We start from the raw sequence: 19,934 nt of genomic DNA on the forward strand, positions 1-19,934 counted from the left end.
GTTGATTTTTTTTTTTTTTTTTTGAAAGAGAGAAAGAGTTTCAACCAATGACATTCACTCTTGATAATAATTCTTTATCATCAGACCAAGGCACCAATCGGTTTTTGGTGTAGACGGAGATTGAACACCAATCGGTTTAACAAATGTTTAATTTAAATTAAACTAAAATTCTTGATAATAATTCTTTATCATTAGACCAAGGCACCAATCAGTTTTTAGTGTAGGCGGGGATTGAACACCAATCGGTTTAACAAATGTTTAATTTAAATTAAACTAAAATTCTATCATCAAAATTTTCTAAACTTAAATACCACACAACTCATGAATCATATCATATCATATATTATATAATAAAAGTTAAACTTAAAAACTGTGGTTGTATCAAGTGGCTACTCTCATAAATTAGTTAACAATAACACAAAATTAATGTCAAGATTAAAAACAAAAAACAAAAAAAACTAATTTATTAAAATAACTTTTTGTGCCAAGTGGCTACTTTCATTAATTAGTTAACAATAACACCTAGGACACGTGCCACGTGCAGCTCAAGACCTGTTAGAGGAACTTCTTAGCAGCAGCTTCTGCCTTTGCTTGGAAACAGCTGATAATAAATTATAGTATTACTAGTACAGGGTAGAAGTCAAGATGACAAAGAAAGAAGTAGCTTCATTCAATGTGATTCAAGTGCAAAGATGGGGTCGGGCCTCTGGCGGAGGTACATAGAGTCTTGGGGGGGACCATGGCCCGACTACTCTTAACTCAATTTAAATTATAATAAAAGAGAAAGTAATAAAGTGGCCTACCTACTTGCAGAACATGTCAAGAACTTGAGTTTCCAAACTATTAAATAGAAGAAGTCTCTAGGTTTAGAGTTCCAATTAGCTATAAATATTCATCATCTTCACAATTCATGCTTTTTTTTTTTACTATTGTTTTGCTTAGTTTTCTCTTTACTCTAATTTTGGATAATGACTTTCCTTTAAAAAAAAATGTCATAGAGATCACTTCATTGTTAGTTTTTATGTTATTTCCCTTTAAAATATAACAATGATTGCATTTAGCCATTTACAATTCCAATATTTAGTTAGTTTCTCAAGTGGACTCCACACAAACAATACACACACTTTTACCAAAATCCTATAAATCCCTAATCTCCAAGTGTCTTTCTTTTTATTTTTTTTAAGAATAGAAAAAGGACATTGTTCCTATTGTTTTCAATTTTTAAATGCAATGCGCTTTGCTCAAATTGGTGTGTTTTTCTTTTTCATTCTTAGCCTTCAAATTAATTTATTCAGGTCCCATCATCATCATTTTTTCACAAAATTTGATCATTTTCTCATATTTCCAAAAATAAAAATTTCCTCATATGTTTTTCTCTCATTATCATCATCTTTTTTTTTTTAATAAATATTTTAGTTGATTTTTTTGTTTCCCTTTTGATTCCAAGTGCCTTATAAATTGTACCAACATTGATATGTTTCTACAAAACAATTTAAGTTGCGCTAGAGATAAGAAACATTCTTAAGTCTTAACCCCCGCCCAATTTGAAAAAGGGAAAAATTATTTAGAATTTCACTATGAAAATGATAATGAATGAAATTTATTTTATGAATGGTCATCATCAAGCACAATTCTAATAGGAGATGCTAAGGCTTTAAAAAAAAAAAATATATATATATATATATATATTTTTTATATGTTTATAGCAAATTGAACAATTTTTTAATCTTATTTGAGTTTTAAAACGTTAAATTTGACTATTTTATATAAAATATAATTACTATAATAATTATGAGTTATGACTAGCATATAAATATATAATTCGGCCCCCCCAAGTGAAAAATCCTAGCTACGCCCCCATCAGGGATCGCTTATTCAAGAGGGCGTGTTCTGTTTTCTTCTGCAAATACCAACAAATTGTGTTTGCCCTTTTAAACTATACCTCTTTTACACTTACCCCTAAATTATGAAAATGTATACTTATTCCCTTAAACTATCACCCATGTAACACTTTGCACCAATGTAAAAGTGCAAAGTATTACACGAGTGTTAGTTTAGAAAAAAAAGTGTTGACCAAAACCATGCAACACACAGACCTTCAACTAGTTGTCTATTAAATAATAGAAATGGGTTGTATTGTGTCAATCTGTCTGATAGAAAGATTGTGTTGGGATTGTAGGATTTTAGCATAATTATTAAATGAGTCTGAGTTAAAGTTGAACAATGTATTCAAATATCCTTACTTCAACACCAAACAAACACGGCCACTAACACGAATAGCCACTAAGATTGCAACTCTCAGGGACCAATAAAACCTCAGACTGACTCATTCAAAAGTTGAATTAGTCTTTAGCTCTCCGTCATTAGGTTTTGCTTTCAGACATAGGCCCCACCTCCATCTTACAATTTTCATCCCCAAGAAAAGAACAAAAATGAATCAAAAAATAAAGTACTACTCAAGCAATTTCCCTCTAATCCCTTATTACCCAAAATCAATAATTAAATTAAGGGCTCCACTTTGACAGTCAACCGGTCCACTAGAGACTACAGCTTGTGTGGTGAATAGTTTCTTTGATTTGAAGACTTTTTCTATACCTTACACTTGACGCCCAGGTTCACTCACGCTATTTGCTGTGTTGTGTTGTGTTGTGTTGTGTTGTGCCCAGATAACACTCAATGCTCTTGTCACTATCTTCCCCATCTCTCACTACCCTCTATAAATTCACATTGTTCATGCTCCATACACCATATCACTCTACCTCCATTCCTCTTATACACAGTACATACCAACACCTCTCTCTCTCTCTTTTTCACTACGCGGAACTCCTTTGCTTGCGACATGTTTTCATTTCATAAACTACTAGTACCTAGAAACCCCACTACTGATTCAAAACCCATATACAGAGATGAGTTAGACAAGAAGGCATCAAGAAAGAAGTGTGCAGAGGAGAGTGGTAAAGATCATTTTCCATATTCAAAAGTACCATTGCTTCCAAAAGAAGATGATGGTAAGGATTTCGTGAGAGGAGCTGGCTGTGGTAGCAGTACTACTGTTGAGAAAAAGGAGGTGATAAGAGTTAAAGTCAGGATGACGAAGCAAGAAGCGGCTCGAATGTTGTCCAAATGCAAAGATGGAGGGGTCCTTGATTTCAAGGATGTAGCACTTGAGCTTGTGCAAATACCAACAAATCAAATTAGTATTGTGTCCCCTACTACTGTTCCGGTGCTTGGGAGCATCCCAGAAGAGTTATAGATTTTTGTTTTCCCCTTTTTTTTGTTTTTGTTTTTTGGGTCCTTAAAACATAGCCCAGGTGAATTGGAGCCTGATTTGAAGAAAATTGGGAAATACCACTAAGCCAAGTGGCTCTTATATTTGGCAAACATAGAAATTGGGCTAAATATGCTGTACTTTTTTTGTTTGTTTGCTTTTTTTTTTTTTAAATCAAATATGCTATACTTTGTAGGAGACTTGGGACTGAGGCCTTTGACTATGGTCAACAGATGAAATGTTACAAATAGCTTCTTTCTTCTTTTACGATACAACAATGGACCACTATAGATTTGCTCAGCCTGGAGTTTGATTGTAGATAATCCCTGTCCCCGTTCAGGAGGTAGAGCATTCTATCGTATTAGTGAACCACTCAAATGTATTTCATGCTCATGTCATGAGTCATGAATAACATGACTTTCTAAATTACTACTCACACTGGAGTCTCTGCCTCATTTGGAATTTGCAGAAATCCAGTATATGTTATTTGATGAGCGAGTAACTTCAATTAAAATGAGACAAATACAGAAAGATAACAACCTACAACAAAATTCCATAAAAAATAAAAAGTAAAACAAAAAACAAAAAACAGCCTACAACAAACTCTTCAGTGCAACAAAACAAAATTGACCTAAGTAAACGTCACAGGTGCAAATTAAAAATTTGCAATACACAACCTGCACGGCTGCACCTAAATTCCCCTATGGTACATTAATCTATCTATATCATATCAAATATTATATAATAAAAGTTAAGTTTAGAAGTCATGATTGCACCAAATGACTACTCTCACTAATTAGTAAATTAATTTTATATTATTTGTTAGGATATATTTCCTCAAATTAAGAGATAATTTTTAACAATTGTTTAATTTAGGTAAAACTTTATCATTTATATTAGGGTCATATTTTTTTATGTATTGTAGGGATGGCAATGGGGCGGGGCGGGGCGGGGCTGAAGGATGGGATCTTCATCCCCACCCCGCATGGTTGTTGCCCTTCCCCGTCCCCACCCCACCTCAGGGTGCGGGGCATACTACCTTGCTCCATCCCCGCCCCTTGGGGCCCCACGGGGACCCATCCGGCCCCACCTCTAATACAATTTTATATATATAAATAATTTTTTTGCTACAATAATATAAATCACAACAATACAAAATGTTTTAAAATTCAAGCATTTAAATAAACCAAGTACTTAAATAGTCTAATACGTAACAACATAATTCAAAATTTCTTATAACAAAATAAATACTGTCTTTGCATGAACAAAATCATCAAGGATAATTGACTAGTTCTTTAACAAAATAAATATTGTCTCATAACAAAATAAAAATTGACTAGTTCTTTAAGAATGATTTTTGCTTTCTCCCAATGTAGTGACACAACTTTCTTCTTCATCATTAGAATCATCAAGGATGTTTTGGAATGTATTAGCTTCAATTCCATCTACAATAGATGAAAGGCCTAAAAAAAGTAAAACAAATTCAATCAAACAGTTGAAAAATACAATGAAGAATGCAACAACATAAATCATTAAATAGATTAACTAGTAAATTTGATTACCTTTGATTTCAACACATAACCAATTTTGAGCACACATCAATGCCTCCACGGTCTTTGCGTGAAGTTTACTACGATGTGGACTTAGCAACCTACCACTTGTGCTAAACGTTGACTCCGAAGCAACAGTTGACACTGGAATGGCTAGGATATCCCTTACAATACGTTGCAAAGTAGGATACTTAAGCCTATTAGATTTCCACCATGCCAAAATATCAAACTCCAAAGTTCTTAGCATTAGATCATCCTCAAGGTAATGCTCCAACTCCAATTTAATATTCCCACCCTTTTTTTTCTGACTAAGATATCTTTCAAAGTCCATAAGGGAGTCATCAACTTGTGGATCCTCACTTACACAAGTGTCATGAGTACCTTCCCTACCCATTCTCCCAGAAGTATAGTCATGAATCATTTCATAACAAGTATCTCTAACCTTTTGAATTTCATTTTCAGCTTCATCACCATAAATAAGAGGAAAATAATACTCCAACAATTCAATCTTATATCTTGGGTCTAAAATGGTTGCCACAGCCATAACACCATGAATCACATTCCAATAACAGTCAAATTTTTCTAACATTTTAAATGCTATACTCCTAATCATATCACTTGGGCTTGTGAACCAAGAATTCAAAGCTATTTTTATTTCACACACCTTAGGAAAAAGAAAAAGAAAAAAAGATTAGCGGTAGGATATGAGGTACCTAAGAATAGCTCTGTAACCTTGTAAAACAATGCCAGTCTCTCACATATACTACTTGCCATCTCCCATTCTTCCTCTTTTGGAATGCACTTATAAGATGACTCCCTTTGGCTCAATCGAAAAAAGACATCTCGATACTCTATAGCAATAGAAAGCATAAGATAGGTAGAGTTCCAGCGAGTCTTACAATCAAGGGCTAGTTCTTTGGTACATTCAACATGTAATTGTCGAGCTGTATTTGTAAACCGTTGCCTTCTTTTTGTTGATCCAGTCCAAAATCCCACACTCTCACGAACCTTCTCAATGCATGATCCAATAACATTCAAACCATCCTGAACAATCAAATTAAGAACATGTGTTGCACAACGCATATGCAACATTGATCTACGCATAACAAGTGTACTACGTTGAAGCTTGTCTAGTATAATATTTATAACTGCATCATTGATACTGCAATTGTCCACTATCATAGTAGATAACTTCCTATCAATGTTCCATTCCAACAAGTTTTGTAAAAGGACATCAGAAAGCACTTCTTTTGTATGTGGAGATGGTACATAAATAAGCCTAAAATAAGAAATTTAAATTATTATAACTAACAGTGAAATAAGTTCATAAAATGTTTGAAAAGAATTTAAATAAAAAAAACTAGTCGCTAACCCGTGCGATGCACGGGATAGTTAAACAAAATTTATACACATTCACCTTTATTGGTACAATCATTTGAAGACAATTCTAACTAATACCCAAATGTAAGAGACACATTGACTTACTATTTAAAGTAGCATTCTGAAGAATTTACACATATTGTGCAATTGAGCCTTAATTTCTCATCAACAGTTAGAAATATAAACTGCAAATATATAAATAAAGACCATGACTTGAGAAGGACATTAAATTTCAAATTAGAGTAGTAATGTTACTTTCTCAATCTTTGCTCAGTTGTAATAATAATATAGAGGAAATTCAAAACATGGAAATAAAATAAAAATTACAACAATTAATTCCATTATCTTTCATGCTATACTTTGTAATTGTATGGAATTAAGTCAACTCAATTTAAGTAGTTGTAATAAAATTGGCTTCTACTATTCTCTATTCTATAGAGATATAAACATATTGGATTTCTCAAACCCGGTATTGCAATAAAATGATTTATTATTGAAAATAAGAAACAATTAAGCTCATCCCTTAAAGATTTACCTCTTGTACTTGGTAATTTCCATTCAAACTTTAAAATAGATTATTTGCCTTACCTAGATGTTTTTCTTGTGGTGAGGAAAAATAAAATGAGACAGGTGCTGCATGACCTTCAAAGCAAAAAAGCTTTCTTCTAGTCAAAAACAAAACTCGTCAAGAGGAGTAAGAGAGAAAGAAATTACTCAATGAAAAACCATGGAGAATGGAGAAAAGATTTTTGAACTTCCAAAGATCCACACAAATTTTAGCCATAGGTACAAAATGTCAAGTTCAGAAATATAAATATTGATCTACACGTGCAATTTTTAAATAGAAAATAGCAATTTCATGAACAAAAACCCTAGCAACCAAATAGAAAAACTATAACCTTGATTTGATTTCTCATTTATCAATGATGGTGATTGGAGAATAAGTTGATTTAGTCCATAAGAGTGGCCCTGAGTAATTGTTGATGGCAAGTGCCAAAGATAGTAAGTAAATCAAATCAAAGAAGGAGAGAGTATAAATTATTTCACGAAATCAAAGATCTCTTTACATCCCATAAAATTCAAAATAAAGAAGAAAATCTCTCTATAGCTTAAGAAACACAATATAATAAAATTAAAGAGATAAAATTTTCGGAGGACAAAATATTATAGATAATTTAAAAGAATTTTGGTTTAATTCCTGAATACCGCAACTCCATAAAATTCATACTAATAATAATATTTTATGATTGCACAGACTATTTTTTTAGAGTGTTTGATCTCAACATTGGCGTGCATTTAATCTTTCACTAAAAGCAAAGGGAAGTAGATCATGTGCATACATCTTTATGAGCAATTTTTAGGGCTTCCTACATCTGGAGAGAAAGAGTTTGCAGAAACCAAAGAAAATCTCTCTATAGCTTAAGAAACACAATATACTAAAATCAAAGAGATAAAATTTTCGGAGGACAAAATATTATAGATAATTTAAAAGAATTTTGGTTTAATTCTTGAACACCACAACTCCATAAAATTCATATTAATAATAATATTTTATGATAGCACAGTTAGAATTTTGGTTTAATTCTTGAACATTGAATTGGAAATTGATTATATGAGTATTCAATGGTGAACAAAGTACTATATAGATCTTGAATGCTTTAGGGCTTCCTACGTCTAGAGAGAGAGAGTTTGCAGAAACCATGACTTTATATAGGGTTTTGAGGAGTTATAATTTTTTTTTTTAAATATTGTGCTGACGTGGAAAATTGTGGTGCCAGCAAAGGCTTCGGTTTTATTTATATATATATATATATATATATAGATGAATATATACTTAAAATAATGTACCTCATAACTCGGCTTTGTAATCTCCACAAATCATCAATGAAGTGTGTCGTTACAACCATAAACCCTCGCTTTTTGTTTTGTGAAGTCCATATATCAGTGGTAATAGCAATTCTACTGCAATTCTTTTCTATTTCAAGCATTGATTTCTCCCTTTCATGATCATAGATGCCCATAATGTCCTTCTTGATTGTGTTCCTACAAACCATCTTGAACAATGGTTGAAGAGAAGTTGAATATCTTCTAAAACCAATGTGATCAAGTATAGAAAGGAGATACTCATGCAAGATGATCATACGAGCAAGTTCTTTTCTTGATTCATCTTGATCAAAATGATAAGCATTCACATCTGCCATTGAGTCCACATTATGTTGATCCCTCACCAAAATATTTTGTTTCATATCCCTAATGTCCTTAAACTTTTTCCTAGGACATATTTTTAAGTGGTCATGCAAATGTCTAGTACCATTTTTAGACCCCCCCCCCCCTACAAGCAATCTTGTACAATAGTTGCACTCAGCTTTGTCTTTCCCATCAACTTTCCTTTTCTTAAAATGATTCCACACAACTGATTTCAACCTCCCATTCCTCAGTTATCTCATTGTTAGGTTGGGCCTGGGCATCTTCCGGCCTATCCAACGGAGTTGAACAAGTGGTTGTATTATCTTCATCTACCATCATTGGAGATTGATGGCTACCAATGGGTGTGATAGATGGATTGGAGCTACCATTGTTTTCACTTGAAGTCATTCCTAAAAATATTGTTTATGATAATTTATTAACTTAGCAATCATAAAAAAAGTAATATACATACACCAAAACCTAAGCCAGAAGTCTTCAACACAAACAATGTAGAACAATGTTAAAGATAAACTTATATCACTTATGAAAAAATTCAAGTAAATTAAACTGTATGTGATGCTTTCACACATTTCAAGGAAAAATTATGTGGATAGAACGATATAGATATAAGTATTTAACCACATTAACAAAGATAAAGTCTTTAAGATTATTAATTAAATAAATTTCAAAAACTGTGCCTCTATCACATAGTAATTAGTAAAGAAAAAAATAAGTTGAATATAAAAATACAAATTTAACCCAATATGCACAATCAAATCCAACTGTGGGGCCGAATATATTAACAACACTAAAAGACAAATATATTACAGTCATTTGTTTGAAAAACATGAAACAATGTGCAAAAAAAAAAAAAAAATTGAAACATTTGGAACATGATAAAAAACATACCTACTCCCTACTGGAAGCACTAAGTGAGTAAGTGACCAGCCTTTTTTTTCCTTTCAACTGTGCTCCTTTAATAGCTACAAACAAAAATATTAATTTTAGATAGAAAAAAAGAACCAAAAAAAAAAAAAAAAAAAAAAAAAAAAAAAAAAAAAAACAGATTTAAGAAAGACTAAAACAAAAGGAATGAGATGAACCTAAAAAGTAAAAAAGCAACGTCTTGGACTTGGAGATTTGGAGTGGAGTTTGGCTTAAAATTGAAAAACGTGTATATGCTATAGAGAAGGGAGAAGGGTCAGCGGCAATAGCAGTAGGTTGAGAATAAAAAATATTTTATCTAATATCTTGTGCTTCATTTTAAATATTAGTGATTTAGGGTTTACTAAATTTATAATTATAGTCCTTTTTAGTGCGGGGCAGGGACGGGGTAGGGCGGGGATAAAAATACTAAACCCATCCCCGCCCCACCACCTTTACGGGACGGGAAAAACCCGTGCAGGGTGAGGCAAAATTGTCATCCCTAATGTATTGGCTTATCTTTTGACAAAATGCACTTTAATTGTAATTGGGTAGATTTAAGATGAATTTAAGGTATCAAGAAGTGAGTTGAACAAACATAACAAGTGGTATCATCTGGGAAGCACAGACACAACAAAATTGCTAACGTACTGATGTCGAATATGTATCTGACATGACACGTATCTGACACAGACACAAACATGTCAAGTACGCACTCAAAAAGAAAAAAAAAATTAATTCAGTTGTTCTATTTTGATGTTAAGTCAAGTTGCATCTTTCTAAATTTAACAATAATTTAATTTAGATAAAACTTTATCATCTAAGTTTTAGAAATTTAAATTCTACTCCAACTAAAAATTTATTACCAAAATGTTTACAACTTATATATATATATATATATATATATATATTCAACCATGGCTTTTCAATACAATCTCTCTTGACCAATAAGTCATTCCTATAATTAAATCCCACACAATATACCTCATTTTTTTTTTTTTTTTTTTTTTTTTTTTTTTTTTTTTTAAATGAAAAACAACTTATGCTTATATTCTTTACTATATTGTGCCAAGAAAAGTTTACTATAAAGAAGCAAAAGTTTACTCAATTTTTGAACTCTTTTGTGTATAATATGATTTTCAGTTTTGGTTATTGTATTATATTTGTCAGTGTCTTGATTTTTTCAATTAGATTATCACTAGGAAAAAGAATCTGTATTGAGGAACAATTTTTTATTATTATTATTTGTGTTGGATAGGGCACATATTAAACATAACTCGAATAGGAATGATCAAACTTATTCCATATCTCATATTAATAAATTAACACAAAGCACAAAGAAAATTTTAAAATATAAAAATAGATTAACACTAATAAAGTCCAAACTCTAAACAATCAGAACTTAATGCAATTTTTTTAATATAAAAATTACTTACTTATGTTAGAATTTATTGTTACTATTTATTTAATCATTTTGTTTTAATTATTTTTTACAAAATATTTGGCTTACATATGAATCTCCATCAAGCCATACATCACATAGGAATAATACTAGTAATATCTAAAAGTTGAAGTATAACATTTATTGTTGCTAAGCTTTTATTAGCCACATCAGTGTAGCATTTCAGTCTACTATGGTCATTTTCAGTCCACTTCGGTCCATACAGTCAACTTTTCTCCATTTCGTTCCACTTTGGTCCATTCATTCCATTGCAATCTAATTTGGTCAATTTTGATCCACTTTGATTTTTTCAGTTCATTTCGGTCCATTTTGGATTAATTTAGCTTGAATATTTTTGTAAGTTGCTTTTTTTAGTTTTGGGCTCAAATTTTTTTTTTTTTGTTCTTAATTTTTTGTTTGAAAAGTTTGAAATCTTATTCTATTTGGGCGACTCCTGTGTGTTTTGGGCTAAAAAAAATGCAAAAAGAATCATTAGAAATTACAAATATAGACCCCAAAAAAGCAATAAAAATGATAAATATTAGCAGGATTAGCTTTGGCGTTTGGTATGAGGGAATCCATATTCCTCCAGCATTTAGACTCCTAGGAATGCAATGTCTTACAATTTGGATGCTTGGAAATGTAAATATTTCTATGTTTGGTTTAACTAGGAATTTAAGGGAATGTGACATTTGGTTTATTCCTAGGCATCTTAAAGGAAATATTTATTTTTCCTATACTACCCTTAAATTTTTGAAGATCCAATATCTTTTTTTTTTTTAATCTTCCTCTAAATAAATAATGACAAACAAAATATAAAGTATAAATTATAACAAATTCATTAAAAATATAATCTAACATTTCAAAATAACATGTATAATTCAAAATAACTATTTAAATTATTGTTCTTTATGGAAATCACAACATCATGTCCTGTTAATAAAAATAAATATTTTATTTTATTTTAGCATCTAACCAATCTCAAATAGGAGGTATAAATAACAAAACAACCTAACAATGTTTAGCTATATAAAATACTAGCAGTAGCAGTCTATCCTATTTATGTTGTTTTGGAAGGAAGAGATAAAGACAAGGGAAGAGATCTTGCTTATTTATTTTATGTTTTATCTCCATTACTTAAATGATAAGGAAAAAGGATAAAATTGTTAATTTATAAAAAAAAAAATACAATTTCCTTTAAGTTTAAGAATCTGGATACCAACCTATTTTAAATGGAATCCACATTCCTACAAAAAGACAGGTCAAGGGGGAATCTAGATAGCCCTGGCATCTCTGGTGTGATTTGCAACTAAACGTGTGAATCTTTCAATATTCCTAGGAATCCAAAAACATTACCCTATACCAAACATCACATTAAATTCAAATTTCATTGATTTAGGCATTAAATTTATATTTGGAAAGAAAGAAAGAAAAAAATGCTACAATTCGAAACTTATATACAATAATTTAAACTTAATGTAACATGTGTTCCATGGAATATGGATTGTAAGGACTCAATTTGTAACGACCCAAAATGATACTGGGTTCGCACGTAAAAAGGCCCAAACAATATCATTTGTAGAGCGTGGGTTTGAAAGGCTAGGCCTTGGTCACCGGACGGTGGTTAGTCATGGTGTTCAGAATCTTTCTCCTTGAGGCGGTCTTGGAGGCTTTGGTTCTTGGTCTTTTTTTCCCAGCCTCTTTTCCGGATTGCTTGTTTCTCCTTTTATATTAGCCTGTATTCCTTATCCTATGTCCACGTGTAGGTTCGACTTTTCAGGACTGATACTTGTCCCATCAGCCCATACCCAAAGTGGTTGGGGGTGGTTGTAAAAGCTGAAGAGCACGGCTCTGTCAGGTACAGAGTATTCAATGACAGTAATGGCAGCTTTCCCTTTGTCCTTGGTCGTTATACTATCCAGCGTCTCCTTCTCTACTAACATAGATATTTTAGATTTTTCCCAAAACTGTTCCTATACCGTTCTTGCCCTTTCTTTCAGGGGGACCTCGGATATGCCGAGGACAGAATTATCCTCGGTTATATCTCAAGACTACTTGGACTTTTATTATACGTCCTCGGCTATACCCCTTCTCAGCTCAGGCCTTGGGCCCCAATGTAAAAATGGGCCAGGTCCACAAATTCTTGGGCCCCACATGGATGTACATTTTTTTTAATATTCTTGGATATATTCAAACTAGTCAACCGATTATAGTATATTTTTTAAGAAAAATCCTTTTAATAACAATTTTCTATTTATATAAAAAAAATATTATAATTATGTAATTTAAATTTTTTTAATAAATTATATTTTTCAATTATATAACACTATATATTGTTGTTGAATGCAAAATACATTCTATATTCCATTACATAAAACTTCATATTGGCTCTTGTTACAGTCACTGAAAAAATCACCTATTTTTTCACATTTTAATCACATAACATTAAGAAAGTACTAAGTAGTAGATTGGACCCACCACAAAACAAAACACAATAGATAATGTAAAAAATTTGGTGAAACTCTTAATTTCAAGAAACTTTTCCATTCAAATTTACTAGATGTCGTGTAGAAATGTAATTGGAAATAACGATACTAGACAATAATTATCTAATTCATTCAGCATATGCATAATTCTCTCTTAACATGTGAACCGCACTAACAATTTGTAGATTCCATGGTTGTGTTGTGTGAGGTTGACATGTAAGATATATACTGCATATAGACTTTCTCAACATTAGGACGTGATAAAGTGTAGGAACATATCTTTTGTATCACAATTTTTACCACAATTCTAATATGGTCAATTGACTCAATTGTAGAATGATTGAAAAAAAATGGTAGATCAATATGAAAGTGGTTGTCCACTTCACTAAGTTGACCACACTTTCGAAATTTGTGACAAAAACTGTGATAAAATTAGGGTGTCATAGGAATTGTTAGGACCTAGGACACGTGCTACGTGCAGCTCAAGACCTGCTAGAGGAACTTCTTAGCAGCAGCTTCTGCCTATGCGTGGAAACAGCTGATAATAAATTATAGTATTACTATTACAGGGTAGAATTCAAGATGACAGAGAAAGAACTAGCTTCATTCAATGTTATTCAAGTGCAAAGATGGGGTCGGGGGTCCCTTATTCTAGAGGACTTGTTCTGTTTTCTTCTGCAAATACCAACAAATTGTGTTGGTCTTATGTCCCTTTAAGTTAAAAAATAGAACTCGTTCACATAATAAACTGTGTTCCTCTGGCTTCTACGTTCCTGAAAAAATTGAATTCACATGTTCGGCAAAATTCTTCTAAAATTAAGAACTCTGCTCCCTCCCTCTCTCACTCTGTCTCAGACATTGTTTTTGACTTTTTGTGTATGTTTTGTTTTTTAATAATTTGTTCACCGTTTGATCAGTTATTGTTCTAATAAACAACAGGGTTTGGTTTATTTGCCCGGGTACTACATTATCTTGCCTTCCAGTTCTGCAGGAATTAAGCTTGTCTTTTTGTTCCTCACAATCACATATCTTGCTCCGTGATTTTGTCATTAGCTAACAGTTCACGGACTAACCATGAAGTACAAATCTCTATAATAATATATTGAACAATTCCAAATCACGAATAAATCTGTGTTTAAGTGAAGAAAAGAAGATGACGTGGAAGCTCAAATTGAGGAAATGCTAGACGAATAAGAGAATATAAAATACTTGGATGAAACAAGCTATTTTCATGTTTAGGCTATAGATGAATCGGATTGTGTCGTTGTGCTTTAGTTTTAGAATAATTTGAGTTTGTTAGACTTACTAAGCGACAACCAAAAAAAAAAAAATCCAATTACAAAGTTAACTACACAAGTTGTATGTTGGCTTAATTTATTAGTGTTCAATAATTATAATATTTTTGGGAAATTACTCCTCCTAAACTATACCATTACCATATTTGCACTCACTCTCCGAATTATAAGAATGCATATTTACCCCCTAAACTATACCACTTTTATACTTACCCTATAAATTATGAGAGTGTACACTTTGCCCTTTTAAACTATACATCTTTTACACTTACCCCTTAAACTATAAAAATGCATACATAGAACATGTTTGGTATACTGTAATGATTATTATATGAGAATAGGAATAAGTATTACAAGAAATAGATTAAGTTAGAATGTATTAAGTATTACTATTCATTAGTTTGGTGACCATTTAAGAATAGAATTCTGAATATGCATCCACAATTTAGTAGAGTATAAAATGAATGTGTAATTAAATTATTTTTAAGTCAAATTTTCTAAAATACACTTATTTTACGGTGTTCAAAATAGAGCTAATAATTAACAACATGGAAAATTTATTTTCTTTCCTTTTGAAGATGTGGCAACTAATGGCTTTTTAGAAAACCTTTTAAAAAATTTATTACATAAGGTGAAGGAATATATATTCAGTGCTTTTGAATCTTTTGATAAGGAATAATTATTCATTGTAATAAAAAAATAATCAAACAACCAAATAGTTATTCTATAGGAATATTTATTACATTAGAGTGTTTATTATAGTCTACCAAACATGTCCTTATTCCCTAAACTATTACCCGTGTAATACTTTGCACCAATGCAAAAGTGCAAAGTGTTTCACAAGTGATAGTTTAGGGAAATAAGTGTTGAGCAAAACCATGTAACACACAGACCTTGAATTATTTTTTAAAATAACAATAAATATTAAAAAATTTAGTTAATTGTCATATTTCAAAACAATTTTGAAAAATAACATCTCGAGTATCTAAAACTCGAGTTCCATCTTGGAACTCGAGTATTTAAGTCTCGATTTGGAGAAAAAAAATTGCGCTGAAAATTGAGTTTTGAAGACTCGATTTCCATAAATTGCAAAAAACGCCGCTATATGGCTTTAAAACGTCACTATAGGGATTAAAAACGCCACTATAGGGCACCCTAAACCTGGTACTAAAAAATTTTTTGCAGGAAAACGCCGCTATAGGGCTTTAAAACGTCACTGTAAGGCTTAAAAACGCCACTATAGATGAAATTTTTTGCATAAAACTCGAGTCTTAAAGACTCGAGCATTTTCCCACTCAAAACGCGAGTCTTTGGCACTCGAGTTCTAATATGGATCTCGAGTTTTAAAAACTCGAGATGCTACTTTTCTAAATTCTTTCAAACCATTCCTAACTTGCTATTTTGAATCACCATGTGAATCTGTTCTGCACAAAACCTCCACAGACCTTCAACTAGTTGTTTATTGTATCGGGTCAATCTGTTTGATAGAAATACTGTGTTAGGATTGTGGGATTTTAGCATAATTATTAAATGAGTCTGAGTTAAAGTTGAACAATGTATTCAAATATTCTTACTTCACAGTTCACACCAAACAAACACGGCCACTAACACGAATAGCCACTAAGATTGCAACTCTCAGGGACCAATAAAACCTCATACTGAAAAAGAGCATTAACTCATTCAAAAGTTGCATTAGTCCTTAGCTCCCCGACATTAGGTTTTGCTTTCAGGCATAGGCTCCACCTCCATCTTACAATTTTCATCCCCAAAAACAGTAAACAAAAATGAATCAAAAATTAAAGTACTTCTCAAGCAATTTCCCTCTAATCCTTTATTACCCAAAATCAATAACAAAACAAAATCAATAATTAAATTAAGGGCTCCACTTTGTCAGTCAACCGGTCCCCTAGAGACTACAGCTTGTGTGCATCATTGACTAGGGGGCAGTGCCCTAATTTTTTTTAAAATAATATAATTATATAATTATATATTTAGGTACTAATTTTAACAACTTCGTTTAATAAAATTACATTTTATCCTCCTTATTAATCCTTCTAAAAGAAATGCTACAGTTACGAATTTTTTTACAACATTTTTCAGACTATTGAGATTGCAAATTTTTACTAATTTACATCTAGATCCACCACTTATATCACTTTTTTACTTACTAATAACTACTAATTACAACAAAAATTTGTAAATCTAATATTTTCCTCTTTTTAAAGCTCATGAAAAAATTTATATATCTAAAATCTAAAAATATATATATATATACAAGCCCAAAATATTAACCCAACAACAAAAATTACCAATAGGCAATAGCAAAGCTAAAAAAAAAAAAAAAAAAAAAAAAAAAAAAGGAGAGACTAATCAATTGATTTTACCAAAAACAAACAACTTAGCCCTTTAAAAAACTTCAAACAAAATAATTTTGTCATTACCAACAAAAAACACTCTACACACACATAAAAAAAAAAAAAAATAATAATAATAATAATAAAAGAAAACCTTTACCGATTAAGTAATAAAGTCAAAAACCGAAACCACTGCATATACCTAACAATAAAACCGTCCCTAACAATAAAACCGTCCCTAACTAGAAGCCTTGGTGTGGTTAATAGATTATTTGATTTGAAGACTTTTTCTATATCGTACGCTTGACGCCCAGGTTCACCCACGTTATTTGTTGTGTGTTGTGTTGTGCCCAGATAACACTCAATGCTTTTGTCACTATCTTCCCCATCTCTCACTACCCTCTATAAATTCACATTGTTCATGCTCCATACACCATATCACTACCTCTACCTTCATTACTCTTATACACAATACACACCAACACCTCTCTTTCTTTTTCACTAGCTCTAAATATGCGGAACTCCTTTGCCTGCGACATGTTTTCATTTCATAAACTACTAGTACCTAGAAACCCCACTACTGATTCAAAACCCATATACAGAGATGAGTTAGACAAGAAGGCATCAAGAAAGAAGTGTGCAGAGAAGAGTGGTAAAGATCATTTTCCATATTCAAAAGTACCATTGCTTCCAAAAGAAGATGATGATAAGGATTTCGTGAGAGGAGCTGGCTGTGGTAGCAGTACTACTGTTGAGAAAAAGGAGGTGATAAGAGTTAAAGTCAGGATGACGAAGCAAGAAGCGGCTCGAATGTTGTCCAAATGCAAAGATGGAGGGGTCCTTGATTTCAAGGATGTAGCACTTGAGCTTGTGCAAATACCAACAAATCAAATTAGTATTGTGTCCCCTACTACTGTTCCGGTGCTTGAGAGCATCCCCGAAGAGTTTTAGATTTTGTTGTTGTTGTTGTTGTTGTGTGTGTGTGTCTGTCCTTAAAACATAGCCCAGGTGAATTGGAGCCTGATTTGAAGAAAATTAGGCAATACCAATATAAGCCATGTGGCTCTTATATTTGGCAAACATAGAAATTGGGCTAAATATGCTGTACTCTTTTTTTTTTTTTTTTTTTTTTTATAAATCAAATATGCTGTACCTTGTAGGACACTTGGGACTGAGGTCTTTGACTATGGTCAACAGATGAAATGTTACAAATAGCTACTTTCTTCTTCTTTTTTTTGAATAGCTTCTTTCTTCTTTTACGATACAACAATGGACCACTATAGATTTGCTCAGCTTGGAGTTTGATTGTAGATAATCCCGGCCCCCATTAAGGAGGTAGAGCATTTGATGGTAGTAGTGAATAATTAACATGGCGTTCTAAAATTTAAAAACTGGAATTTGCAGCCTCATTTCTTCGATTTTCTTGATTAACGGTGTTGGACAATTTGCCATCTCATCATCCTCACAATTCACATACAAAAATTGGAATTTGCAGTAATCAAGTATATGTTTTTTGATAAGCGAGTAACTTTCACTAAGATGAAACAAATACAACAAGATCACCATAACAACTTACAACAAACTCTGCAGAGAGCAACACAACTGACTAGCTAATTATAGACCACAGGTGCAAATTAAAAAATTGCAATACACAAAACCTGCACCTAAATTTCCTGTATATGTTACAATAATTGTTATAAAAATGCCTTATATTTTCCAGCACAATTTTGAAAGAAGAAGCTGTAATTTCTCTCTAAGCTAAACTTTTGTTTCTTTAATCAAAATTATAAAGGAAAAATTATGTTGCAACTTGCAACACCGCCTAGCCAAGAGTGCCTTTTTGAATTTTGGTTGGTTGGACCAGCCTGGTGTATCCTGCCCGTGGGTTTCACTCTTTACATTTTTGTCTAGTTTCCAATAATGGCATGCTATACAACTTCAAATTGAGTCATGCGGACACCAAAAAAAAATTCACTTACTTTTTCAAATATTATTCACGAGATGGTACATTATGCATCTGATGCATGTATCCCCTTCTCACATGAAAATAAACTCCATGTGTAGAGTCCACCCTCTTGTGAGGGGGGAAAAACATACAGTAGATACATGATGTATTTTTTTTTTAATCACATAACATTTGAGTCCGTGCTTGACAGGACCTACCCATCACAAAACACATAGATAATGTGAAAAAGTCAGTGAAACTCTCAATGTCAAGAGACTTTTTCGTTCAATTTTACTAGATAACTTGTAGAAATGAATTTTGAAACAACAACATGCAACGCGACAATAATTATCTAATACATTCAGCACATGTGTTATTTCTCTCTTAACATGTAAATCCCAATACGTAGATTCCATAACTGTGTTGTGTGGGTAGGGTCTACATAATGACAAATAATGTATATAATAGATATACAACAGACTTTCTCAATATTGAGATATTCGAGCCGTAAACAAGTTAAAACTACTGTTTTCAGTTTTAAAAAAACAATACACATTTTTTCACACATTTTTTCATCTACACGTATTTCAAAAAACTACAAATAACATTACTCAAATTTCTCTACTAAACGGACTCGAAATAGTTTTAAAACGTAACTTTTATGTCATAAATAACCTGAAGTCAACACGCTGTGACAGAAATGATATCAAAAATTGTGATTGTAAAAGAACTGTCAGGGCTCAGGACAATTGGTGCGCGCAGATTGAGGCCAGTGGGAGGAAAGACTAGAAATTAGAATTACAGAGTAGAAGTCAAGATGACAGAGCAGGAGGAAGCAACTTCATTGAATGTCATTCAAGCGTAAAGATGGGTGTCGGGGACTCGGGGTCCCTTATTTTCTAGGACGTTTTCTGTTTCCTTGTGCAAATACCAACAAATTGTGTGGGTCTTATATTCCTTAACACGAGGAAAATGTTTCAAGTCAAAACAAATGTGAGTCACAATCTTGGTTGGAGTAGTTTGTCACGATGACAAAGTAAGAAGGAGGTCCCTAGAATTCAAGGACATTGCGCGTGAGCCTTATCGCAAATTTTCTGTCTTACT

At 32.2% G+C, this 19,934-nt stretch overlaps 1 protein-coding gene across 1 annotated transcript; it reads left to right on the forward strand.

The window, feature by feature from the left end:
• The first annotated feature begins 2,673 nt into the window (after window positions 1–2,673).
• LOC115975356 lies at window positions 2,674–18,005 on the forward strand. Its single transcript, XM_031096103.1, has 2 exons — window positions 2,674–2,841; window positions 17,425–18,005. Coding segments are annotated over exons 1-2 (414 nt in total). The 5' UTR covers window positions 2,674–2,839; the 3' UTR covers window positions 17,837–18,005.
• The last annotated feature ends 1,929 nt before the right edge of the window (window positions 18,006–19,934 follow it).

The sequence above is a fragment of the Quercus lobata genome, chromosome 2 (genome assembly GCF_001633185.2).
Source record: "Quercus lobata isolate SW786 chromosome 2, ValleyOak3.0 Primary Assembly, whole genome shotgun sequence".
NCBI classification, from domain to species: Eukaryota; Viridiplantae; Streptophyta; class Magnoliopsida; order Fagales; family Fagaceae; genus Quercus; species Quercus lobata.